Consider the following 27,682-nt stretch of genomic DNA (forward strand, 5'->3'; position numbering starts at 1 on the left):
TTTTAACAAAGTTAAAATACAGTAGTTTTCACTGGGAAACGGGTAAAGGCCAGTTCTGATCAGTGACAGAATTTGTTGCCACTTTGCATGTTTTCGAGCCTTGCATTCTTTTCTTTGGCTGTAAATGTCATCCTGTGAAGTCAGAACTTCCCTCCCATATGTGAAGTGCCACCGAAGGAATCATTGGCTTCTTAATTTCCCAGTGGAAAGCCTTGGAGACCGCTCTGACTGCACCACACGGTTGTGATATGTGGGGTTACTTTGGAAATAACTCTACAGTGTCATCATAGGTGCAGTGGCTTTACCCTGCTGATTTTGTTGTTGTTGTTGTTGTTCTCATGTTGTCTGTTTTATGCTGAAGAAGAAGGAAAAACACAGAACCTGGTTTAAAAAATAGATGCTTTCCTATGTGTCTGGAAAATGTGATTCTTTTCCAGGATTTTATCTGCGTGTGTGAGTGAGGGTGGGTGGGTAATGCGTGTGTTTATTGTGTGCATGGACATACGTATGTGGCCCTGGAGGACGGAGGCTGATGTCAGGTGTCTCCATTTATCATTCACCACCTTATTTGTTGAGACAGGGCCTCTTGCCAAAGCTGGGGCTCCCTGACTGATGAGAACTAGGGCTCTGCCTATCCCCATCCCACCCATACTATTAGGGTGACAGGCTCATGTGATGTACGTGCTAGGGTTCCAAACTCGGGTCCCCACGCTTGTGCGGCAAGTGCTTTGCCAACCAAGCCACCTCTCCAGCCCCGTCTCCAGGAGTTTTTTCTTAGTTGTTTGCTTTCCTGAATCTGCAGCATTGAAATCCTGGCAGAGCTTCACCTGCTTCCATACCTTCCCTACCTTGCAGCGCCACGCTCACAGGCTCTGCTTGATTCCACAGCCTCTGTTTCCGTATGTTCTCCAGAGCCAGCTCCAGTTCGTAGTGTCCTCCTACTTGAAAGCATCTCTTGATGTCCCTCACCTTACAATGAGGAGCATCTTCTGCGTACCTTATCTTTCCGATCTCCTTCCTTCCCTTGAGTCTGTGAGCCTCTTCTACCAGCATGCTTTGTGTTCCTGTATTGGGCAACCATTCTGGGACAGCAGATGTCATCTGAGACCATCCCAGGCTAACCAGGATGGGCAGTCAGTACCACTTCTAAGAGACTCTAAGTGAATCTCTGAAGCAGAGATTATTGGCTGGTGCTCTGTCAGTAAATATCTAGTAAGCGCCTAAATGAGCCCCCCCCCCCCATTGTCTTTCTTAGGAAATTATCAATCCCACCAACTCCTCTGCATTTTCCTACTCGTTCTCTTCTGGCTTATAGAATAAATAAATAGTTACCCCTCCAGTGCCGGCAGCCTCTGCCTCTCCCTAATTCCCCACGGATGCATCCCTTCCAGCCCTTTGCTTCGCACTGTTTGTTTTGATCTGATCTCATGTTTCATCGTTCATCCAGCTAGCATCCTTTCTGTTCCTTTTTGATACAGGATCTCACTGTGTGGCCCAGGATGGCTTGGAATTTGTGATACGTCCGTCCGTCCGTCTCCACTCTCGAGTCAGCCAGGATTACATGAATAAGCTCATATTCTACTACATTCTTGCAGCGCTTGGGTTTTGGAGACTCCGCTGGGGGTGGCAAGTGAATGAAGAAATAATAGGCATGCAGTTAGAGAAAACCTGGGATTGGGAGCTCTAGGCTTTCTGGTAGAGAAATGGCAGCATGTTTATTATATGCAGCTGAACAAGAAGGCAGGTTTAGCTAATCTCAGCCTTCAGCTTGTAAACATGCAGGGGGAGAAAGCTATGGTACACATTTTCTGCATACATCACCAACATTCCCACTGGGACCAGAGGAAGTCTTTGCCATCCCTCTGAGTCCCTCCCAGGGAAGGCTTTGCCACTCCCATGTGGCTGAGGCACTGGGGTCCTTGACATGGCAGTGTGCATGTCAGAGAGTATACATTCACTCAGGACTTCACAAGCTCGCTACAGTACCTAACCCTGTAACACTGCTTAACGAAGTTGAAGGGGGAAGAATAGTGAAGGGACCATAACACGTAACTTGTGGCACATTTTCATTCGTTTAGTTGAATTTTGATACGGACTCTGCAAATACCAGGGCAATCACACTTGAATATTGCTTTTGGAATTTTGCTAGCAATTTGTTCCCGGTGTTCTGGTGGTGTTTCTGAATAGCAGAGCCCACCCTTAGAGTGTATTATTAACACAGCAGAAAACCTTTCCCGGGTGTGATTATGGTCAGCGAGGTACCAGGAACAGGTCAGGGGGTGCAGCCTGTTTCCACTTCTTGGGCATGTTTAACGGGGTGCTTTTGTAGTCTGAAATAACCCGTTCTATTGTGGTGAGCCTTTTCTTCTCTTCCAGCCACACAGTTGTCACAGTAGAGTCACAATGAACCCACCTTTCCCAAGTGATAGGGAGTGGCTGGTTGGATAAATATGTCCCTGTCACTTGGTCTGTTCCCGTCACAGGCTTGGCGGGTTTCTCTTGATCCTGTCCAACTTTAACTGCCTTCCCTGCAGACTCAGCCTGCAGCCTTTTGTTGCCCTAAACATTTTCCTCAAAGCTCTTTTATAAACTTTTTCTTTCCTGCTCTAATTTCTCGCCCTCTCACCTACTTTGGCTTGGCGCCCTGTAACAATAGTGAGAAAGAAAAATACATTCTGGTGGTGCCATCAGGGGGAACAACAACTTATGATTAAAGAGACAGCTCAACTTTTCAGCTCTGGTACCTTCTCGCCTGCTAAGTGATGCTTGGAAGGACAGGATGAAATGATTGAAAAGAGTTGGCTTCTCCCAATTAAATCTGTCACTGTCAACTTCGCCCATCATTAAGAAAAACAGATTTTTTTCTCCTTTCTAATTAGTTACTTGTTGATATCTTAGGAAAAATCAAGGCAGAAGGAGATAGGAAAATTATCAATTTTCTTTTGTAATCAGAATTGATTCCTGTGACATTCAGATGTCAGTGAGAGAGACTGCTATTAATCTGCTAGATTTAGTTTGCTCTTTCTTGGTATTAATCCCCCCCCCCTTTTTTCCTTGCTAATTAGTGGTTGCCTGGAATACGGGCTGTATTTCTAACCCTTCCTGAAGTAGGTAGCCTAGATACAGAATGCCTGTGAATGGGTAGATCATGTACAAGTTCTCAGAAGTGTCTAGAAGGAAGACTTGCTTTTTTCTTTTCTCTCCCTAGGAGGAATGGAGGTGTTGATGGCTGACCTCAGTTAGTCAGCTGATATCATAATGTACCTCTTCATAGTTTGGGTTATTAAAATAATAAATACATTATAGATTGGGTGGCTTAAACTTTTCACAGTCCTGAAAGCTGACATGTTGATGGATCAGGTGCCAACATTGGTGCCTCCTGAGATCCCCTCTTGTGGTTTACAGAGGGCCACAGTCTTGTCTGGTCCTCACTGGCTGGAGATGGCAGCAGGAATGTAGAGAAGTCATCTGTCTTGTGTGTCTTTGTGTAAAGGCACCAATCCCACTCGCGGGGGCTTCACCCTCATGGCCTAATTGCTAAAGGCCAAACCTCCAAATACTTTTGGGATTAGTGCTTCAACACATGCATGTGTGAAGACAAACATCTAACCCATACAAGGTGCGGACCAAGCTTGGACACCCAAGGGACTGCTAGTCTGCTTGTGTATACGCTGGAGAGGCTCCTGCACATTGTAATCCCTGCCATTTGTTATTTTCTGTCAACACGAAGCAGAGCATAATCTTATAGATTCATCTGTGAGACTTGTTTGGTTCAAGGGAGTTGTTGGAGATTTTTGTCATGTCAGACTTCCACACCTCTGAAACAGAGGACTACTTTATCTAGTAGACAAGAAAATCTGAACTCTTACCAGTAAAAATGTGTGCGGTTTTCCACAGCATCCGAGATCTCAAATGTTCTTGAGGCTACCATGATGATTCCTCTTAAAAACCACGGGCGTGTTCTGATCTGCCCTGATCTCTTTCCTCACCAAGGGTTCTTCTGAAATCATTAAATGGGACTGGAACAGATATACTCAGGGATGATGTAAGGTGGAGTGTGGGGCAAGCATGGGAAAGAGGACAACCTTACAGAGTGGTGTACCTTAACCCACACAGTCAGAGGGCATCTGGTGCCCAGGGGCTGGGCATGGATCAGCAGGAGGGAACCAGGTTGAGAGAGGTGGGAGAAGAAAGTTCTTGTCACAGAGATGTGCGTGTCTTGTCCCCAGAGCCTCTTCCTCATTGGGACTTAATAAAGGCATAGGCTATATGGCTCAGCAGGAAAAGGCAAGACCCGTGTCTAAGTCTGTACTGACCCCAGTACAGGTATCGGGTGACTTTTTAGTTGTAGAGGACACATTTGTTTCCAGATTATAAACCATCCAGAGGTGTGTGAGGGAGGAATTTTAGTTCCAGAAGAGCCTGGGTGAGCATGTTCAGTACCTTTCATGTTTGACTGACTGGTCATGGCCACATAAACTCTGGAGCTATAGATCCGGGCCCTGGTGTCCCACGAGGCATTTTCAATGATTTTGACCATTGCTGTCTAATAAATGCTTAATGAAAATCACATAAAAAGTTGAGTGAGGAACAGGGAATGAGTATAGTTTCATATACCCTTTCTCCCCCCCACATGCTTACTGGTTACAAAGGACTAAATTGATGGTGGAACCCTGTAGTCACAGGAAGTTCCTAAGTGCTAGGGCATTCATTATCACACAGAGTGCCGGGAGGATGCAGTGAGAATGCGTTGGTACCATGCTCCTGCCAGAGAAGTAAGCCACACTCATGAGGGTCAATGGATGGGAGAGTCCAGGCAGAGAGACTGTATCCACAAGTGCTTTGTCTGGCCACCTGATGAAGGATACTTAGGAAATCAAAACAAGGTTCTTTTGGCTCCCAGTTCTGGAGACTCACGTCCAAGATTGTGCAAACCCATCAGGCTGGCCCTCTTCTGAAATTTGTACATTATGGGGGGAAGCATGAGTTGGACCAAATGCCCACATCCCAAAGCCAGAAACTCACCTGAACCATAGCAAGGACATAATGAAAACTGATTTGGTCTGCAATTCTCAGTAGCCAAGGCCATGGAAGTCAAGGACAGGAGATCTGAGATTAAAGGACACTGCAGAGGGTTGGCAGTGCCATGCACTGTGAATTCAAAATTGGATCCTTTCTTGTAAATAAATGGAGTGTTTATTGGATGGGAGCTGAGATTACACTCAGCCATGATCTTGGTTTTGATGGTCATATAAGACCACCCCCTACCCCAGTATTCCCACAGTTTATAGCTACTTAGTAACAGTGAACCAGACTAGAAAGATTTGGCCTTGAATTGTATTTTGAACTCTTCTATAACTGATGGAATGGAAACACACCGTTAAAAAGCATAGCAAAGGTTATGCTTGGGGGCAGTGCATACTCACTGTCTCCACAGCAAGCTGGGAACTGTTCTTTCTTATCCCTTTAAACAAAAATGTTGACTGCATTAAAAGAATGTGCTTAGAGGCAGAGTATTGAAAGAACATTTATTATACATACATACATACGTACATATATGTATATATGCATAGACTTCTGAGCACCCTGTAGAGGTTTAGAACCCAAAGTGGAACACCGCAAGTTCCTCCCCCTCCTCCCCTTTCTCTCTGTTTTCAACTGTTGTGCTCATTTAATTCCCCTATACTTAGGTAACCATTGTAATCTTGGGAGACACAGATAGAGCCTCCATCATAAGGTTGGAAACTAGCAAGCAGTACACATTCCAGGTCAGTACTTTGACCCATCAACTAAGTTACGCTCAGAGGAGGTCCAGGAGAGGTTTCACCTCTGACCCTGTAATTATGTGTAGAGGAATTCCGGGTGGGCGATGGGGGTGGGGCTACACTCCTGGTCTACGTATGTCAGTTGGATATGAAGGTTTTGTTTGGCACAGGCAGGGCCTCCAGTTTCTCCGCAGTCTTGGCCTCTTCTTCTGAGCTGCGCCGTATTGAGAGGGATGGTTCAAGTTAGGCCAGCTGACCAAGTTGCCATGTGAGGCTTGATCCTGTGATCCTGGTAATGCTCAATCCTGTGACCCGAATCTCATTAGCTCCAACTAGCCATGCTAAGTGCACCATCCATTGCATGACTTCTTCATCTGGTCTAACGCTCAGACAACAGCTTGCACGAATCCCAGCTCGAGTTCTGGGTGGCGGATGCCTCGATCTTTGAAAATCATTTTGCAGCCTACCAGGAAGCCAAAGAAGTGCCACTGTAAATAATCCTGACTGTTTTGTTCTTTCTTTCTTTTCCAGTCTCCTTGGCCCATATCACGCAACTGGTACTCAGTCACAACAAGCTAACAAGTAAGTCAAACTTCTCTTTCGTTACATGGCATCCTTCATACATCATGTCATAGTGCCGCTGATTCCATTATTCTTTCCATTAAGGAAAGTAATGATAAGTGATCACTTGTGAAAAAATTAAAGTTTATTTAGGTGACAACGAAGATACGTATGTTCCCGTTCTCTCTCTGTGTTCTGTGTTTGCCTCTATTTTGAGAATTCTCTCCTGCCCTGTGTCTGCTGGTAGTTCTACCTGAGGTAGTTAGTGCTGTGGTGACTGGGACTGCCTGGCCAGTGGTTAGCGTTTCCTGAGGAACGTATTGAGCTGGGTGTGGCAGTGCACACCTGTCTTTCCAGCTCCTCAGGAGGCTGAGGCAAGAGGATGTCTTCAGCCCAGGTGTTCAAGGCCAGCCAAGGGCACAATCCTGGGTCTCCCCCACCTCCAACTTGCAACAACAAAACCAAATTATATTATATTACAAACATTATATTATATTAAAACATCTAATTATATTAGAATAAAAGTCATTTTCACCCTATGTTTCTTCCTCCAGCGGGGAAGGTTTCCTTGTTGAAAATGCTTTTTGTCCCTGCTTTATAGATGGAGAAAACATCACAAAGTTGTATACATTGAATACATTGTTCTCATGTTTTTGAGACTGGCTCCTGGGCCCCTTCTGCAGGATTCTCTGGGGAATCGGTGGTGTTTTGGAGTGGTTCACACGCAGTAGAATTAATACCTGTTTTAAAGGGAATATGGAGCGTGAATGATGGTCCATTTTCTTCTTGCCACTAAGGCTTTAAAGACTTTAATGACCAGGCCCCACTCCCCTTTCTCATTCCTAATTGACTGTCACCTCTTCCCACTTGCCATATTTCCTGCAGACTTGAATGATTTTCTAATCATGTGGCAAGCATTTGTTAGGGGGCTTTCCGAGTCCGATGGAGTTGAGCAGAATGTCATGTTGAGGGATTTGTGTTGTGAATTTATGTGTGTATGTGCATTATACATAGCCGGAGGCAATGTCACCGAGCAGTTGATTATTGAGGATTAAGAGTGGCAGTGAGGGAAGGCCCCTCCTGTGCTAGAAACAAGCTGACTTTTAGGCAGCGCGCACATCTGTAAGGAAAGGCAGAGTGGCACCACTGTCACGTTGAAGGAGCAGTGGCCACAAAAGCTGAAACTAAGATCTACACGTCCTAAGCAATCCTTGTTGTAACAGGGAATGTGTTGGTTGTGTTGTTTTCACAGTTCCCAGTCTTGCCCTCCTTGGTGACCACAATTCCAGTTCAGAAGAGCTTTGCAGTTTGTTCTGAAAAGTGCCCCATCACACGATGTCAAAATCCCCTAGGACTTTCCAGTAGGAATTCTTGACGCTCCAGGTTTTCAGTTTATGAAGTGTTGGCTCACGGGGAGGTTTCTGTGCATTCACTTACATTTACGCAAGACTGTTGGGTGCATTCCATTCTTAGAGCTCATTCATCCATCTAGCCTTCTCAAAAGCATCCCGATAGCTGTCCTTCGTTCCCTTTACATATCTGCAGAGACCGAAGCCCTAGGAATCAACAGACCCACCTCTGTCGCCAAGCCATATGAGTTTAGATACAGCCGAGGTGCAAATGTGGTAAACTGCAAGAGACTGACCGTGAAAGAACCCCCATTTCGTCCTCCTCTCTTCCCCATTTGCTTCTTCTCCCTCCGTTTGCGACACTCTTGACCTAATCCAGTAAGCATTAATTAATCGTCTTGGTAGATTCTGCTTCACGCCGTCCTGGAGTGTCAGTGACACCCGATCTGTTCCACTAAGGTCAAATTAGCATCTTTTACTATTTTTCTGGCATTTAAATGAATGACTTTGCTGTGGTTTTTCAAGTGTTTATAGTAAATATGTCCGTTTGATGGAAATATAAATATGCATTAAATGTTCATGGCTGAGCCCACCCCTCCTGTCACTTTTTATTCTAATCAGTGTCTTTCACTTTCCATTGTTGTTTAATAGGGACTGCCTGATGTGGCTGTGTTAACGCCACCGGGCCTCAGAACCGAAACCCCTCACCAGTGCTTACTTTTATCTTGCTAAAGTAGTTGTGTTTTTCTCTCAGTGTGCCAATTACGCTGCTCTCTGACATTTCTGCTTGCCTGCTTAGGGAAGGAATGACTAGCTTATTGAAGCTGGGACCTTGTCTGGGGACACCATTTCCTTCTAAGTTAGCATCTGCAGAGACATCTGATCACTGTGGTGCTGGGTTGACAGTCCTTTTCCTGTTGGGGGTTTTGACCTTGAGAGATCCGTGTAGGGTAATATACTACAAGTGAGGTTATGAATACCCGAAGGCGGCCTTTATCATCCTGAAGTTGTCCGATATTTTTGTGTGTGTGTGTGTGTGTGTGTGTGTGTGTGTGTGTGTGTGTGTGTGTGTCTAGGGTGTAACTGCTGGAGCTTCATTCTCACCACAAGGCAACTACTTAAATGTGAAGTTGGTCACTGGGGCAGTGTTGATGGATTCTCATGAAGTCGCCTAGGGAATAATGTTAGCGGGAACTTTCTCAGACCTGCTGGAGTTGTGGCATCTTTAGGGAGGTGGGTGGAAGAGGAGCGAGTTGCTGTTTTTCTCCTGCCTTTCTGCTCTGATGGGCAGGTATGAGCTGGGAACATCAAGGGGTTCTTTCTGGCCCAAGGGTCAGAATTTCAGAATTTGGAAACTTTAAAAAGTTGCCTTTATTTACTGATTTTCATAGATCTGGGGTGAAGCCAGGTCTTCAGTCTTGCTAGGGAAGTAAGTGTTGTGCCACTGAGCAACACCACACCTAATGTTAAGCCTTTTTAAAAACAAGGATCATGTCCGTTTCTAGTTTACCTGGGTAGACTCATAGGATTGCTCAAAGGAAGCAGCCAGGTGACAGGGAAGGTCTGAAAGGAAACAACTGAGATTAAGTGGGGAACCCTTGGGACCAAAGGGTTTCTTGGGGACCAGCCGGTGTAGGGTCTGCCACTGACTTCGGTCTCACCTTGTTCTTATTTCAAACCCACTGGGTTTTAGCACCTTGAAGAAACACTGCATTATGTCTGAGAATTTGGCATGTACTCCGTCTCTGTAGTCATGGATCTCCTTGGTCCCTGAGGGATGCTGTGTTGTGGTGGTGCTAGGGTACTCCAAAACACCAGCACCTAGGGGAAGCTGGGATAGAAACCGCTCCAGAAATGCTTGCTTCTCAACAGCTTCCTGGGCTCTGCTCTGCTTCTGTGCTCCGCTTCCTGTTGTTAGGGGCTGGGGCTGGGGCTCTTCTTTCTTTCAGTCAAAATTAGCACTCTGCCCTTCACTGGCTATGGTGCGTGCGTGCGTGCGTGCGTGCGTGCGTGCGTTCATCCACATTAGTCATTTGAGGTTTGTAATACCATCTTCTCATTTTGTATCCCACAGAAGTACTCAAAACATGTTGAGTATGAAATAAGCACTGATGTAATGCCAGTTGAGAAGTGGATTGGTTAGGTGACTAAATGCTAATCTCCAGCAGTCTGGGAGGCCTAGCCAAGGACCTGCCTGCTGGGACAAACGAATACAGTCAGAAGAGAGACAAGTGTTTATTAAAGTTGTCTGTCCCTGAGTACCTTTGCCATGACCTTTGCAAAGCCATCCTCTGTGGGTGCTAGCTTTGAATCTTCTCCAGCTGGTTCCTTAATTTGGTCCCATCCTCTGGGAGATGTTAGCATCATTGAAAAGAGTTTCTGTGGGAGACAGTCATTTTAAGGCTTGTCCACTAGAGGGCACTGTTGAGACACACATTTGATTCTGGTACCCCCAGGTCTGGTACCTAAGATTGAAAAACAAGTTTGTGTTGTCAGAAGAAATGTTTCTGGCAGCTCTCTGGCTTGGCTTTGTACCACAGGGCATGTTACTGTTGCCATTTACAGAGTGCAGTGTTGTTACATTTACAATAGATCTTTATCAAAAGAGGTATTTGGTTTTTATGTTTGGTTGTTAAAACTGAAATATATTTTCAGTTCCATGCACTTTTTTTTTTTAATATTTATTATTCCTACTTTCTTGAGTTAGGAACATTTTCTCTTTTTCCAATATGCCTAAATAGAAGGAAATGTGTTACTTTCTACACTGTTTGTATTGGGTGTATTGGAGATTTTTCTATAGCAGGACTTTCAACATACGTGTGTCTGTGATCAGATGTCAATTTACAAATAAGCATGAGAATTGGGAAATATTCATCCTGCTCACATTCATACTGATTTTTTTTATACTAATAAATGATACTGTGAAGGGGGAAATGCTGAGCTATGTCATGAGTTTCCTTCTTTCCTGAGTGAGGAAAGCCTCTAGGAATTCATTTTCAACATGATACTTTTCTTAATTTTGGAAAGTGGTCCTGTGTGAACACCCGTCTGTAGATTCTGCGAGGAGCTTAAATACAACAACAGCGTTTCTCATTGTCCAGCCTCTACATGTCGAGCATGGAGCCATTGCCAGTGTGAGTGGCAAACTCGGATCACATCCCTTATCTTTGCAATCACTGAGCTGCCCTCTGCTTTGGACAGCGTTCCCTAAGTGTGTGTCTCTGAATGAAAGCGTGTGGTTGGATGCTTTGAACTTTTAACTGTCATGTGGAGCTTTTCCTGAGGTATTGCCAGTTATGGCTGCAGTTTTGGGTCTCAGCTGTGGGCTTTCTCTTGTCATTTAATGCATTGGAAATGGCTAGTCAAGTAATAAACCCAAGTATTATGGCCAGATATGAGTTTTGAAAAGGCGATTTCCCATTACTGATCGCTTAGATGTGAATCTAAAATTATAGTGAACAAGAAAATGCTAGGATATTTTCTTTAGTGATTTCATAGTTTTTGTTGTTTGTTGTTTTTAACCAAGGTTGGTGTTCCGAGTACATAGAGAGTTAAGACAATGCTTGTAAATTTTATGGAAACCAATAGAATGTGTACATCCAGTGTCATTGTGAATGACCTGAGCAGGCTAAAGATGAAAACACAGCAGTCTGAAAATGTGCAGGTCCCGCTGTAAAGAAGAAGACGGAACAGGTTTTAAGAATGGTTTACATTGAAAACATTTCCCATAGCCATAATGGACTGCTGGATGAGTGAGAAAAATTAACTGTCCCAGTTTATAACAATGACCTTCACCAGTCTCAGGACCTTGCCGCTCCTGGGTCTCTAGTCATTCCACTTCTCATAGCTGATTTGTCATCCCGCATGCAAAACTTCCTGTTCCTGGCTTGGATGAAATTAAAGTATGGGGGGGGGATATGCAAAATAAATCTCCTGTGCCATGAATTTATCTTGTGACAATATCAAAACAACTTGCTGTTTGCATTTTAACAGAGCACACATGTATTTATAACACAGAGGCTTTGATCAATAGCTTATTTTTTTAATTAGTGCACATTTATCAGTTTGTTATTGTGCCATCGTTTGAGAGATTGGAGTTGAAAAAGTATGCACAGAGTATTTTTGAACCTGACAGCTATTAATTTAACAATATCTCTCTGTTGGTCCCGGTCGTCAGGTTACCTTGAAAAATTGCCTGCAGTTGGCAGTGTGCTGTTATTTTTGGCTTCAGTAAGCAGGCATGTGAGGTCATCACATGTGAGAGTTGTCCAGCCGCAGGCCAGGCCTCAGGCAGTGGCTGTAGCGAATGGAGATTGCTTTCGGTGGTATCCCTCAGCTGATGGGCCCTCCTCCTTTTGGTCCATTTGCTGCTGGCTCCTGTGGCATCTCGCCCTGGGCTGACGGGCCATGTTCCTTTTGGTCCCCTGGCTACTGGTTCCACCCTCCAAAATTTACCTGTTTTAGTATTCTTTTTTTCTTGGGACCTTGTTCCATGATAAAAGGAAGATACCTAAAATGTAGCCTATTAATTCTCCTGTGGTGTAGTTTTAAATGGGAGGGCATCAGTCATAACAGCCTGAGCCTGGTTGGTGACTGGCTGTGAAAACAGTAAGATGGGGTAGAGGAGCCTGATACCTTTCAAATCATAACTAGCCCGTCCTAGTTTTTCATGAACAGTTTATCTTTCTATTTACAGTTAAATATCTGTCAAATGGAAGTGACATAATAGCAACATAGGATATGCATATAGTGTTGTCTAGTGTCCTTGGACCATGAGCCAGCCAAGGCTAAATTAAGCACAACACACACAACACACATGCACACACGTGCGCGCACGTGCGCGCGTGCAAGAGAGAGAGAGAGAGAGAGAGAGAGAGAGAGACATAGAAAGTGTATATATAGCCTAGGATGTGCAATATACAGGTATGTACATTTTAAAAAGGGTTTTAACTATTTTTAAGTCATTGAGTTATTATTATTATTTTATTATTATTATAAGAATCAAAGGAAAACAGATCCGAATCCCTGGAGAAGTGCACATGGTGCTTGTGATTTAACTGACCTTGGGTCCTGCTCTGCCCGTACAACAGTTCTTTAAGCCCATGCATCTCTGGTTTGGAAACCCTGGGCTGGGGGAAAGACAGACAGGAAAAACTGATGCTGTTTCTTGAAGAAAGTTCTGCAGAACTGTAAAAAGATTTTCCAACAGAATGAGAAATACATATAAAAAGGGTTCATATATACCACCCAATTTATCAGCTTAAATTTACATTTCAAAATGCAGATTTCTCATCTTGTAGCCCCCGGTCTTGAGTGAAATGTAGTTATACATACATATATATGTATACATGTGTTTTTAAGTCATAGAATTCCTGTGAGTGCTTTTCCTTTCTCTGTCACATAGCCTATTAGGACAGAATTGCCCGTGTGATTCACTTAACCAGATGGAAGACTTTTGACCTTATATTCAATATGAACTCTTTCGTGTGATTTTCTTTTTAATTTTCTTTTTATTTTTGGTATCCTTTCTCCTCGCCTGTATGTTCTTTGTTTTACTTACATTATTATCTTCATCTCTGAAGTTCTGTCTCCTCTTTCTGAAACCTGCTACCCTTTAGAAAACTTAGACCATCTCCCGTCGCTTCCATGGAACCCTCTTCTCCTTCAGAATGAACCATGACTGTGTGGCATGTAGACGGAAGGCACCTCGCCGTCCATCAGGTTGTGAAGGACAACACCCCATATATGAAATTACCCGAGAATTAAGTGAGGCGAGAGAGATACCATTCATGGAACCAAACTCTCCGTTAAGTGGAGGACTTAGACCTACTGTGCTTAAATCATCGGAGTTGGAAGGGTCCGCATCTTCTCTGCACCCCCATTTCTGTGGCCGCTTTTCTAAGTGATTGATGTGTGCAGTTTAACTGTCCCAGGCAAGGGAAACCCAGTGCTCCTGGGACCAAGCATCTCTGGGACTCCAGATCTTTCCTCGTTTCCATCGCACAAGGGAGAATCGCTAAGGTTGGCGAGCAGGCCTTCCAGGTAGGGCGAGGAGTGCGGAACCACTGGGTAGGTTGTGTGTGTTTCCCTATCTCTGGCCATCTTCCTCTACTTCCCCTTCCTTCCCTGCTTGTGGAATTACCCCTTTCCTCAGCCTCTAAACATATGCTCCAATAGGAAGGAAGCCACCCCATGTGGCCTCTTATTTGTACTGTCTGCCTCTTATTGTTAATAAGCCCACATAGACCACACATGTGTTCATATGCTATGCTGTGCTATGCTGTGCTATGCTACACATAATAAAGCATGTACATCAAAGAGGCTAAGAAGCTTTTTTTGGCATCCCAAGCTTACTTCTTCTGCTGGAGGTGTGTCTTTTTGTTTTTTCGTTTTTTTTTTTTTTTGTTTGTTTTTTTCCCTATTGTTTCTCTTGATGTTTCTGAACTTCTGAGGCATTTTTTTCCTTAGGATGACTGCTGTTCTTTTCTTCCTTTTCACTAGAGGTCACTTCTGTCCCATACCTCTGAGTGTCATTTTTTTCTCTTTTGAGTGCTAATTGTTCTGCCAACCCCCAAATGAAAGCTGTCTGCTGATGTGTGACTGAATTAGCGGAGAAACCAGAACCAGGCATAATGAGAAGTGTGTTTTCCAGCAGACGCTGGGGTTTGGAAGTCCTCTTGAAGACAGCATGGGCTAGCCTGTGCTTTCCTCTCTGCTAAGTTAGTGCAGGCTTCGGGCACTGACCAGGTTGTGTCTGCTCAGAAGGGAAGCAGTCCATGCCCGTCAGCTCTTTTCGAGTTTCCTTTAGTTACACCTGCACACTTTCTATAGCTCAGGGACATACATTTTTGCTTGTTTGGTTTCATGTTACAAAATCTGCCTTATTGCTCGTTTGTAGCATTTCCTCCTAATTTTTGTCTAACTGATTGTTCACATTGCCGTTGGTGAGAGAGGGAGACCATATTTGTGTGTCTGTGCGGTGATTAACTCAGGGATTTTTTTTTTTTTTTTTTTTTTTTTTTTTGGTTCATAAAACTACTTAAGCTGCAGAATCCTAAGGAGGCCCATGAAATGTGTGTGTCCCTGGGCACATGTGCTTTGCAGATCCTTGTTGATTAACCACAGGTGGAATTACTGGAGTTACCTGTAAGTCTAATAATACTTGGGGAGATGGTGGCCTTCCATTAAGGTGGAGGCTTCGATACTTGGTGAATTTTTATTTTTACCTTGAGGGACATCTAGAACCTTTTAAATGAAAACTTGCTTCAGTGTTTCATAAACTTTATGTTTTTAAATAACCTGTAACTACTGTAATTCACTGCTGTAATAGCTGCTTTGGAGGAAATCTCATAAAATCCGTGAAGCTGAACATGATTAGTGTACTTCTGAACTTCAGACTCGTACAGTAATATATAATTACTTCATTATCTACCTTGTGGTTTGGGCCAGAAAACAAAGGTAATTAATCACCATAAATACAAATGACCTTTTTTATTTGCATATAAAATTCCAAGGAGTGTAAGTATTTGCATGTGAGAATAAAGATCTCTTTTTTACACGGAATCATTGAAATGGCGTGGATGGATAGGATTCCTGGTTTGCTGTAGGAATTGGCATGTATGTAAGGAGCCTGGCCAGACACTGCCTCTGGTGGGACTAGGGGGCTGTTTTCTAGCTGTGGTGGGTAAGGATTGAAGGCCCTGTGATCCCCCCCTCCCCGCCATGCTCCAAGTCATCTTCGAAACAGGTTCTGTGATCTTGGTTTCACTCAGGCTACAGGAGGACCATGGCTATCCAGTATTCTGTTCCATAGACTACCTGGTCAGAGAAATGCTAGCTTCCTCTTTCATCTTGAATGGTTGTATCCTTCTTGTTATATGTTATGAGAAGCCTTGCTCATTTTCATGTATTATCTTGCCATTGGTAGTTTTTGTTTTTATTTTTATTTTTTTTATTTTTTTTTACCTTTGTTGTAGGAACAAGACAACATAGTATTCTTCACTACCCATTACTCTTTTCTGTTTAAAAGACAGGCCACGAAAGCCTAGAGTGTAAAAAATAAGACCATGCTGGGCAGTGGTGGTGCGTGCCTTTAATCCCAGTTTGTGGGAGACAGAGGCAGGTGCATCTCTGTGAGTTCTAGGCCAGCCTGGTCTGCAAAGTGAGTTCCAGGACAGCCAAGGCTGTTACATAGAAAAATGTTGTCTCTCAATACCCACCCCTACCCACTCCACGCAAAAATAAGACCATATTTTCATTTGTTATGGCCACAGCCAGAATACTTATTTTAACAATTTTATTGGTGCACATGCATGTGTGTGTGTGTGCGCATGCGTGCGTGTGTATATGTGTGTGTGTGCGTGCGTGCGTGTGTATGTGTGTGTGTGTGCGTGTGTGCGTGTGTATGTGTGTGTGTGTGTGTGTGCGCGCCCACGTGCGTGTTGGGGTGCACTTGCCATGGTGTGCATGTGGAGATCAGAGGACAACTGTGTGGAGTCAGTTCTCTCCTTCTACCTTTACGTGGGCTTTGTGGGGATCAAACTCAGCCCATCAGGCTTCTAGGCAAGCGTTTTGCTCCCGAAGTGTCTTGCTGCCCCCACTGGACATTTTTAATGCACTAGGGTTTTCAACACAGTGCTGTGCGTTGTAATTTGCTTTGACCCCCTCCAGTGTGATATCGTTGGGGGTTTATTGGGTCTGGGTTAGGTGGCACCTTTGTGTCCTTGGAAATGGACAGGTGGCAATGGTGTTCCACATTCTACCTCAGCAAGTACATGCACCCCAATGTCTGCTGCTCTCAGCCCTGTGCTGTGTTGCAGACACGTGGCCCTGTGAGGTGCATGCTCCGGGTCTCCCACTTCTCATCCTGTGGGAATTTGCATTCCATCAGTGGCTTCCCATAAAGGAGGTTAAAGCTGAACTATGAATCTGCTTCTTTGGAAATTGAATGAGGACTGGGTCCCTTGGGCCTCGTATCCCAGCCCAGCAATCACTGGAGCTTCAAACAGCTTTTGGTGCTGCTGCAAAAAAAAAGTCGTCACAGTATAGTTCTCACCACCCCGAAGTTTGGTGGTGGGGGGTGGGAGAAGGTCGTCTCCGGATTTTATGCCTTCGCTTCTGATGGAAAACCCACATGTTCTGTGCTGCTCCTGGCTTCCTGGCAGCGTGGGTGTCGACATGGTGCATGGTCTATTAACTGCCCTTCTGGAGCTATAGGAGAACCACTGTCAGTACTAACCATATGGTTCCAAAGACCAATGCACGGCTTCCTGACCCCTCCGTGGGCTGCACCCAGGCAGAGCTCCCATCCTTATGTTTTGCATGATGCTTGCTGTTCCCAGAGCCTGTCAGTCTTCACAGTTTTGTTTCTTAGCCTGGGGGGCCAAAATGCTTTTGCTCAAAAAGCCCCTGGAACGGCTGTGCCCACCCAAGCCAGTCTGTGGGATGTCTTCATCTATCCAATATGCTGTAGTCAGGCCCTGGTGTTGCACTATAACACCTCAGCTGTCTCTCCAGGACCACACTTGCTCACGATGAATTTGCTCCTGGGTGATTCGTGACTAGAGGAGTTCTACCTTTGTATGCTGTTTATCCTACCCACCACTGCTTTCACCAGGAAAGTCTCTGTTGGAGAAGCAGGAGTTGACTAGAAATGTTGTCATGGTAGCATCCAGGTTGGGTGGCTTGGTCTCAAAGTATTTTTTTTCCTTCCTTTTCCCACTTTTCATTAGTCCTCGGGCTCACTCTTAATTTGGGTAAGATTGCTTATATGATTGTCACTGTAATTGTGTGGAATAGTGGGCATAGGCATTGAAGAAGTGATCTTAAAAGGACAAACAGATTGAAAAATTTCTAAACTAGTAAAAGCTTTCTACTAACAACAGCAGCAGCAGCCACTGGAGCTGATGGAAAATGCAGGTTCCCAGGCCCATCTCTAGGCCACTGGGATAAAAATCTAGGCCACCCCATCTGTGAATCTCCCGGTGCTCCAGGTTTGTACCCTGTGTCTTAAGATGCATAGTCCTAGAGCAGTACTGCCCAAGAGAACATTCTGTAGAGGTGGAAATAAGGAGTGTCGAAACCATGAGCCTCACAGGATTTGTCCAACTCTTCCAAATATCACCAAACAATGAAAGTGCAATGGAGATAACTTAATGAGGAAATGTTTCTTTTCGCATGTGGTTTCAACGGTTTTCAGTTTGTCCCAGTTGGTCAGGCATGGTAGAGTGACTCAGTTCATGGTTGCAGGGGCGTGAGGCCTAACTTTACATGACTATGGACCAGGAAGTAGAGAGAGTGGGGTGTGAACCAGGGGCTCTGCTGTCATCTTCAAGGCCTACTGCTAGTGACCTTCTAGCTACCAGGTCCCACCTCTTCAAGACTCCACAGCCTCCCCAGACAGCACCACCAGCCAGGAATCATAGCAGTAGATTTTTTTTTTTCCCACTTTGATTTAAACATCCGTATAAATAGTGGTTACCCACTGGCCGCTTGGTTCCAGAGAAATTTTGCTGCTGTGTGGATAAACTCCTAAAATGTTTTAAGACATATTCTCACTAATTTCACGTCATAGAACAGAACTCTCTGAGAGTGGAGTACCTGTTGTTGTACCACGGCTTGTCTTGCCCCTCCTTTTGCTGGGGCCACTTGGCTGCTTGCCAACTAGTTGAGTAAAACCCTTCTTAAGAGTCACTGATTGGCCATGTAGCTCCTGCCAGTTGTAAATATAAAATGGTGAGGGGCTAGAGAGATGGCTCAGTAGTCAAGAGCACTGGCTGCTCTTGCAGAGAACCCAGGTTTGATTCTCAGTACCCTCATGGCAGCTCACAGCCATCTGTCACTCCAGTTCAGGGGGATCTGATGCCTGCTTCTGGCCTCCACAGGCACCAGGCATGTGCGTGATGCATAGACATGCATACAGACAAATTATCCATACACATAAATTTTAAAATTATGTGTTGCATGGTGATAAAATGTCCTCTTAGGAGTCACACCCTTTTTCACTAACAGAATTACTTACTGATTTCTTCCAGCTGGAGTTCTAGCCCCTGATGTGTAAAGTGAGGTGGAGAGAGAGGTGTAGTATGAGGCTTCTTGCCCATGGAAGTATTATATAGCAGCCTAAGTGGAACTCTAAGTGGGACTCACTTTGTAGTTCTCAAACTTGCCATCCTCCTGTCTTAGCCTCCTGAGTGATGGTATTGCAGAAGTGTAACACTTTGCTGGCTATAATGGAACTCCCTCAAAGACAAGCTAATGTGACCTTTAAGTCCCCCAGGGCTCTTGTGGAACCTTCCAGATACTTTGGAGAATATTTTCTAAATTGTTGAGTCTGAGCCAGCATATAAGATAGACAGACCTCGGGGACAACGTTCAGGTTTTTTGTTTGGTTTGGTTTCATTTTCATTAAGGAAAACTTAAAGGAAGAAACAGGGCTGTGCTGGGTTAGTTTGTCTCAAATTGTTAGAAACCCCAGAAAGTACTCTGCAAACAGGCTTAATATCTGGGCTGAAAAAATCCCCAAAGGTGATGTGGTCTTCCCATCGACACAGAGTGTGACCTTGGGGAGCCTAGGAACAGCAGAAAACAGTTATGGCCTTCCTCTCAAATTTAGCAACTGAATTCTGAAAATTAGAGGAACTGTCACTGACAAGACAGAAGATGCTACTAAGTTCTTTGTGACAAGCAAAGTTCTACATGACTGAGCATCCTAATTGGGGACCCCAGTGTTGCATTATTTAAATCTATTATTATTGATTTTCACAATCCTTCTCTTCTTAGGCTCATGAAATGTTAAAAGCAGGTAGAATAGGATTTAAAATGACCACAATCCAGCTTTCTCATTTTACTCTTGAGGAAAATAAGTCCCAGAGAGGTTGTCTGTTAAGTAAGGAGACACACAGTAAGGACAAGGCAGAGTCAGGAGGTGTCTGAGTCGGTCTATGATGTCTTTGATCAGATACCTTAGTGTTCCTCTGCTGCTTCTGTGTGCACAGTTCTGCATTGTCTATAGACCCAATGCTCACAGATCATGTACCACACAGGCAGGTGGGGCAGGTTTCTGCGTGGTTATAAGAGACACATTGATGTACACTGTTTAATTATATTCTCTTTTAAAAAAATTTAAATTGTATATATTTGTTGGAGTGAGTGTGTGAGTGTGTGTATGTGCGTGTGAGTGCGCGTGCTTGTACTCACATGCTGTGGTGCACATCTAGATTTCAGGGAGAACTTCTATAGTCACTCCTTATATCATGTGGATCCCCTGGAGCTCAGTGGCTCAAGCGGTTAGCTTGTGGTCCTTATATAACATCATGTGAATCCCCCTGGATTAAATACAAATTATCAGCCTTGGCAAGTGCTTTTAACTGCTGCACCATCTCACCAGCCTGCTTAGTTATGTTTTCAAATGCTTCTTTTTGCTGATGTGTCCCATGGATGCCTTGGAATCCTCCAGGAGAGGCTTTTGACTGGTGAAATTTTGCAGCCGCCTTTTCATAATGAACGGTTGGGATCGTCTGTGCTATGTATGCACATGATTTATTCACCACAGCTTTGTGTTGCTAACCTTTTACATTTGTCATGGTTTTGTTGGGGATTAGCTGGCTTTCCAAATACTGGCTCCATTTCTACATGACTATGACAACCCTTCTTTTATAACTTTCTCTCTTTAAATAGCACAGCAGAGCTCTCACTTTAGCTGCAAAGCATTACTATGCTAGATGTCAAGAGGATAGGATACCATCCTGTACATGGATAGCGTTCTCTGATTTTTGGTTGGATGAATGGTCCTCTGTCCAGGACAAGTCTGAATGTTATTCTTCCTATTTTTACCATAGCTGATGAAAAATTATGTAGTTTACAGGGAAATAATAGCTATGCATTTGGTTCCTCCCTTCGAGTGTGAATGGAGTCGCAAGACAACACATTCAAATGCACGCCAAAAGGCTGAGAGAGGCTTGGCAAATTGAATGTGGGGTTATTGTTTGTGTCCACTAAACCAAGTCCTAAATCACATTTAACATAATTGGTGGTTTTAAATTGGACCACTTTAGCAAGGAGAGTGAAATAATCTCTCATCCTGTCAAAGAGGCGATACCTTTAGACCAGCATTTAATTGCATTGGCAGAGTAAGTTTGGGGAGGCGGCAGGAATTCTGGCCACATTATTCTTGGTTTGTGGCTAAATTGAGATCATCATTTTCTCTTGGTTTCAGTAACTTTTTTTATTGCTCTTCAAGCTAATCCGATCACTGTAGTGAGAGGAGGCTTTCTGATGGCTCCAGGGTAGACAAGGGAAAGGGTTAGGTCTCTGGGAGCTGCCCTTCCTTCACTGTGGTCTGTGGAGGGAACATGTGACCCTCAGGGTAAAGTTGGATGGCTTTCTCAGTAATTGCTTATATAAAGTGAACACCACTTATTTACATGAAAGTATATACACCTAAAATATGCTGTTGCAGTCACTTTGTGCCAGCTAGGCTCTTAGTTATTTGTATTAGTATCCACAAGTCATTTTGGAATTCTTCCCGGCTGCCTAGACTATTCCATACAATACTGGTCCCTTTATCTCCATCCACTTTGGGAGCTAATGCAGGGCTCAATCATGGGACCACTGCTGCCTGCCTGTGGCTCTAGTACATACATACCAATCTTTATCTTTCATGTCCCTCCTTCCAATGAAAGCATTTCCTTTCCATTGTCCCAAGTAGTGCCTCTTAAAAATTAGGCCATAGGGCTGGAGAGATGGCTCAGCCATTAAAGGCCAGGCTCACAACCAAAATGATAAGAAATTAGGCCATTGATACCTGGGGTATTTCTCGGTGTTGAAAATAGTGACTCCGAGTGAACATGAATGGTATAATCCCTTTCTTGATTTTGTCTTGCCTGGGAGCTGCCAAATGCTGTTCTTGGAATGGCTGTTTGGACCCATATCTGAGATGTTTGGGATTTTCATACAGCTGTGCAAGGGTTCTGAGCACAAGCACTCCTGGTTCTGAGTTTAGACTTGACCCAGAGTCAGGAAGATTGGCTCACCAAATGGCTTTCCCAGCCTGTAGGGGCAGAAGGAGAGAAGGGAGCTGCTGGAATGGGAAGTGAGTGTTCTGATATGAGGCATGGCCCACTTGCCTGTGCTGGATCCAAGGCCACATTGATATTTTTAGTTATCTGGAAAGTTTGGAAAGTATTGTTTCTGTGAACCATGGACAAGCTGCACGATTTGCTTATAGAAAGCTAAATAGCAAGTAGGATAGACAGGTGACAATATGTTGAAAAGGTCCCACTCCTCTCTCTTTAAATGTTCCACTTAAAATGGAACATTTGTCCCTCCGTTCACTAGGGGTTGGTTACTAGAGCCTTGGTTAACTAAATCCAGGGATTCTTAAGACCCTTATGTAAAAGGGCACAGTATATGCACATAACCTATGCACATTGTCCATGCACTTTGAATCATTGCTAGATTACGGATACTACCTAATGAGATCCAAATGCTTGTTAAACTGCATTGTTTCAGAAGTAATGACAAGAAAGGTCTGCTGTATAAGGTCAGGACAGATGCAGTATTTTCTCCAAATATTTTTGACCTTTGGTTGATTGAATCCTAGATGTGATTTAATAACAAGTAAACCCAGCCTGTATAAGAATTAGTTGGTTACCTTGGAGTGCCATGACTCTTCCATTTGAAAGGAAAAGGTGCTGCTGGTATTTCATGTATCCTGGGTTCAATGTGTTTGTCCCCAAATTAGCAGATACTGAGGTCTGGCATTACTTTTGAGGCTTTTAATTTGTATTCACAGGCATAGACTACAGGTAAGGAGACCCCTTGCAGGTTGCAGATGGTTATCTTCCTCTGTGATCTGCACGCTACTGTCCACACCATGCTACTGTGTAGGCTCTTTGAATTTCTACATAAGAATGTATTGATCAGTTGTTAATCTGGTGTGTGTGTGTGTGTGTGTGTGTGTGTGTGTGTGTGTGTGTGTGTTGATAAAAGCACATTACTCCGAAGGACACAATTAGGAAGGGAGAACATTGAATATGGTACTATTTCAGGTTGAGCCTAAGCTGAGATTGAGTTCAGTGTTAACAAGGACAGCGTCTCAGACACGGGATTATTTAAGAGGCTTGAATGTACCCTCATTCATTGCAGTTAACTATCTACTGCTGGAGATTCAAGGCAACCAAAGGAAGAAAATAATTGCAACTGTTAGACTTGTGGCAAGAAAGTTTGTGCTGTGTACTCTTCCCCGAGCGGCTGCCGATGGTGTGGGGTCTCCTGCCTTCATTCCTGCTTCCATCCTCTCTGCACACCTGAAGCGCCATGCCAGATAATTGAATCTAATCACTAAAAGGAAGTACTTCAAGTTCCACTTGGTTATGAATTATTACCCATGAAAATAAGTAAGCCTACCAAATGTAATTCAGACCCATATGTGGACAACACTGGAATTTGACCTCACTTGCACTTGAAAGCAAAATGCGTGCCTAGCATCCTTACACCATGAAGTCACACACGGTGTCTCTGTTCCCATAGCTGTGCCCCCAAATGTAGCAGAGCTGAAGAACCTGGAGGTGCTTAACTTCTTCAACAACCAGATCGAGGAACTGCCCACCCAGATCAGCAGCCTTCAGAAACTCAAACACCTGAACCTGGGGTGAGTATCGGACGGACTTGAAGACGTGCCTGCGGGGTAGAGAGCTAAAGGCAATGCCGAGTGTGGGCAAGCAAGGGGCAGCATTTATATGGCTATCACACAGGAGAAGTGGATTTCTAATTGCTTTTTCTGTTTCTGGCTTAAGAAAAGGCTGTTGTTTTAATATTTCCTTTCAGTGTCCTCCATTAGTGCATATCTCGTTGAGAGCTAATTGAGAAGCTAATTGTTGGCATAACAAGGAAGTTATTTTTCATGATATTTTGTTTCCAGTAAAATTTTATTTCTGTTATGTTGGCCAAGAGAGGACTGACTTGCATAACATTAATTGTTCAGAGGAGCTGGACTACAGTTGGACTGTTTTCTCGGTGTATTACACAGAAATAGTTTGAAAAACATTCCTTCCGTGCGGTGGCCCCTCATGTCACACTGCAGTTTCTTGGCATTCTTCCGTGTTGTGGGAATAGGGAACAGTCCTACGCTCTCTACACCATGGTGAAGAAAGTAGAGTGTTTAAGCTGAGGTCCAGAGCCAAGCATCAGTGAAAGATAATAGTACCCTGTATCCGTATATTGCTTGGCAGTTCGCAGAGTTCTTGTGCCAGCACTTGACCCTGTCCACATGTGTGAGGTGGAGAGGGCAGGGTTCCACACGTTTCTTACATGGAGAGGCAGCCAAGCTCTTCTCAAGCGGTTAAGGCATTTGTTCCTGATTACCCCTGACTTCGGTGGTCCAGTGAGGTGGAGACCTCCATTGACTTTTGTCCATCAGACCCCATGGATGGCAAGTGGAACTTTGGCTTTTGAAATCCATCTTCACGGCCCTAGCTGTTAACTGAATGTTAGTTCATTCATGTTTCCTTCTCTGTGCAAGCCAATCTAGTCATTAAATTGTAGCCACTGGATGTTATACTTATGTTAGTGAGCTACACATGGCAAGAGAAGTATGCTGGATATTTATCAGTCTCATAGGGAGTGTGTGAAACTGTTGCTAGTCCACTGTTTACGTGAGGGGTTTGGTTAGATACTCTTGTTGCAAAGCTCAGTTTGGATAAGAGACCAGCTCTACAGTATCTGTGAGCATCTGCTTGCTAATGTGTGAGAGGAAGAGGAGTGAAATAGAGGGCAACCTCCCTTCAAATGCCAGAAAGTTCTCACACTGGCTCCCCATCAGTGAAACAGAAAAGAAAGGATTATGCATTTTGTTCTTGAGTTTGAAGATTATTAGGTCCTGGTAGTGGGGTGATTGCTCAGTGGGTAAGGGGTACTTAGTTTGAAACTAGTTTCAAATCCCCAGCTCCCATGTAAAAAAAACCATGATTGCCTTGTATACCTGTAATCTTAGCACTGGGGGTGTGGCGATAGGCACAGGTAGATCCAGGGAGCTTGCTGGCTAGATAGCCTAGCCAAAATGCAAGCATTAGGTTCTGTGAGAAAACTTGTCTAAAAAAATAAGGTGTAGAGTGATTAAGGAAGACACACACTCTATGTCTTTCTCTGGCCTGCACAGAGGCACATACAGGTATGCACATGTATATAAACCACACACACACACACACACACACACTCACACAAAGAAAATTAAGTTGTATGGTAATTAGTATGCAAAATGCTAAAACTGTATTTTACTATTAAGCTGTTCATTTGTAAGGTTATAAAATACATCTAAAATATATGTGTATATATGTTACTATATTATATACTTTTATAGTATATTATAAGGATATTAATGCACAATGCATATTTGAATAACATATGTAATTAGGATCATGACCTAATATGTGTTAATCAGAGCACAGAATTAGTGATTATATCATCAAGGTTGCACTCATGTTTTCATTTATTTTTTGACTGTGTAAGTGCTCATTCTATGTCAGTATTGCTGATGGGGATCAAGGATAAATATCATGGTGTGGACCTTAAGATGGGGGCAGGGCACACTGTCAGTGAACACAGTAGGGTCACAGTTGTGCTGGAGCTGATGGAACTGCATGGAGTCAGAGACATGAAAAACATTTGCCTGTAGATGGGGTTCTCAGGAGGCTTCCCACAGGATGAGCACTGGAACCCACCCAATGCACACGAAGGCGTTTCTGGCTTAGACAACTAAGCAGGCATCTCAGGTCGAGAGAGGGACACATTTCAAAGCTCAGAGCCCTGCAAGTTCTGGGGTGTTTATTGGCAGGTCACGGGTGTAACTGAGTGTAAAAGAGGAGGCAGGTGGTGGTCAAGTGAGATGCCAGGCTAGCCAGACACTTGGGGATGCCTGCTGCCCACCTAATGGGTGCTTGTGGAGTTCCAGCTGGCTACCATTTTAGGGACTAGCAATCCAGCTGTCACAGAGCTCATACTACAGTGGGGGCACCAGCAATAAACAAATAGATGTCGGTGACGGCAGGGAGTCACAAGTGCTACCCCGATTTATACAACGGAGCTCTGAATGCAGATTAGATCTGCCTGATGATTAAGGAATTGGACCTGAAGAGTAGCGGGTATGAAATGAGAGCAGTTCTGGATGAAAGCTCATGGTGCAGAGAGAGAGCTAATGGGAGTTGGGGTAGAGGTCAAGAGGCCAATGGGGAAGCCACCTTTGTGTCCGAGGTGATCTGGGTCAGTGACAATGGAGGAGAAAGGGTGGGGGGATTTAATCTGAAAACTATATAGAAGAAAAAAAGACAGTTACTGATGGGAGGAATACAATCTAGATTGCTGTGTTAGGCAGCTAACATGGAATTTGACGTGGAATCATGTTTGGGAAGAACATGAGCTCAGGCTTGGTTCAGTTGAGTTTGGGCTATCTTAGGACAGAAGGGTAAACTTGACAGACATGCACCTTAGTTACATCCTTGCCCTTTTGGAATTGTTGTAATTTTGGCTCTAAGTCTGTTGATTATGTGATACTTCCTGTGTTTAATTCCATGGCTCCATAGAAGTTGCTCCAAAGAATTTCAACAAAACTTTTAGTTCCCTGGGAAAGGAATTAAGATGGGTTTCAATAAAGGAGTTTCCGTTCTTGAACGTCATGAAGATTTATACGTGCACATGAAGGCCAAGGGAAGGCAGGTTAGAGAGAACTGTGTGGCGTAAGCAGGTAGGATGAAAGTATGCACTTGGGAGACTGTAAGCACAGGGCTTAGGTCACATGCATCCACGGCCCAAGAGACACACTCAACCAAACCCGATTCTGAGTTATGTAGTGTTTGCTGTTTGTTATGATGATCGCAAGACGTGAAAACTTTAGGCCAGCTCATAAGAGAAAGTTTTGATCTGTTCTTAATTTTTAAAGCACAGTGCATTGTGTATTTTACAAGAAATCAAAAGCCATGGATGTTCTGAGTTTGCAGGGGAATAGGTTTTGAGCAAACTTCACTGTAGAGGACCACACCGAACTGTTCTGGATGGTCAGCCTAGTTTGTTGCTAGAATTCATCTTATAAGCACTTGGCAGTTAGAACCAGATGAAAGACCTGACATAGGTGTGCTTCACAGACTGTGACGTCATAGGAATGCTGCCACAGCCTCTGTTTGGAGGTGAGTGCTCCAGGAGATTGTTTTGCTTTGTGTAAAGTCATCCTGGGACGCCCTCTACCTGAGACTTGCAAATCCACTTTTTCCTTGGTGCTCAGTCATTTCTCATGAGGCCTGGTTGGTAGAGGTGGGCAACATTGTATCTCTTATTAGAATGATCAATGATTGGATTGATTTTCATTGTCACAGTCTCTCCTCCCTTTCAGTGTCTGTCAGCTTACACTGAAATGTTTCTAAATTGATTTTTAAGTATTATCAAAGAGAGCTGCAATAAGAAAATTAAAGGTCTTGAAGGATAAAAGATAATATCAAAAATTTTTCTGAGATTTTATATATACGTGTGTGTGTGTGTGTGTGTGTGTGTGTGTACGTAATTTGCTTCTCTATTGTAATAAAATGATAGCCAAAAGCAACTTGGGGGCTGAAAGAGTTTCTTTGGCCTACAAGTTATAGTCTGTCATTAGGTGAAGTCAAGGCAGGCACTCAAGGTAGAACTGGAGCAGAAACTAGAGGGAAAAAAACCTGCTTCCTAGCTTGCTTCCTTAGGTTCTTCAGTTACCTTTCTTATACAGCTCAGCCCGCCTGTGTGAGGGATGGTACATAGTGTCTGGGCATTCTTCTACCAATGAGCAAGGAGGAAAGTGCCCCCAGAGACATGCCTATAGGTCAGACTCATAGAAGCAATTCTTCAATGAAGATTCCCTTTTTTCAGGTGTGTCTAGTTGACAACTAACATTAGCCACCACATATTACACACACAACACACACATATAAATGTGTATATATGGATTGTAAAGCTTGCCATCTTAACCTTTTTGTAGCATGTCATTCA

General features: G+C 43.9%; 1 protein-coding gene across 1 annotated transcript in view; it reads left to right on the forward strand.

The window, feature by feature from the left end:
* The window catches only part of Rsu1 (Ras suppressor protein 1), a 189,578-nt gene that overhangs the window by 22,594 nt on the left and 139,302 nt on the right, over positions 1-27,682 (forward strand). Inside the window, exons 3-4 of the mRNA XM_006985930.4 lie at positions 6,297-6,347; positions 23,207-23,327. Of these exons, the coding sequence (XP_006985992.1) occupies positions 6,297-6,347; positions 23,207-23,327 (172 nt within the window). The remainder of the gene's footprint in view (positions 1-6,296; positions 6,348-23,206; positions 23,328-27,682) is intronic.

Source organism: Peromyscus maniculatus, chromosome 5 (genome assembly GCF_049852395.1).
Source record: "Peromyscus maniculatus bairdii isolate BWxNUB_F1_BW_parent chromosome 5, HU_Pman_BW_mat_3.1, whole genome shotgun sequence".
In the NCBI taxonomy this organism is placed as follows: domain Eukaryota; kingdom Metazoa; phylum Chordata; class Mammalia; order Rodentia; family Cricetidae; genus Peromyscus; species Peromyscus maniculatus.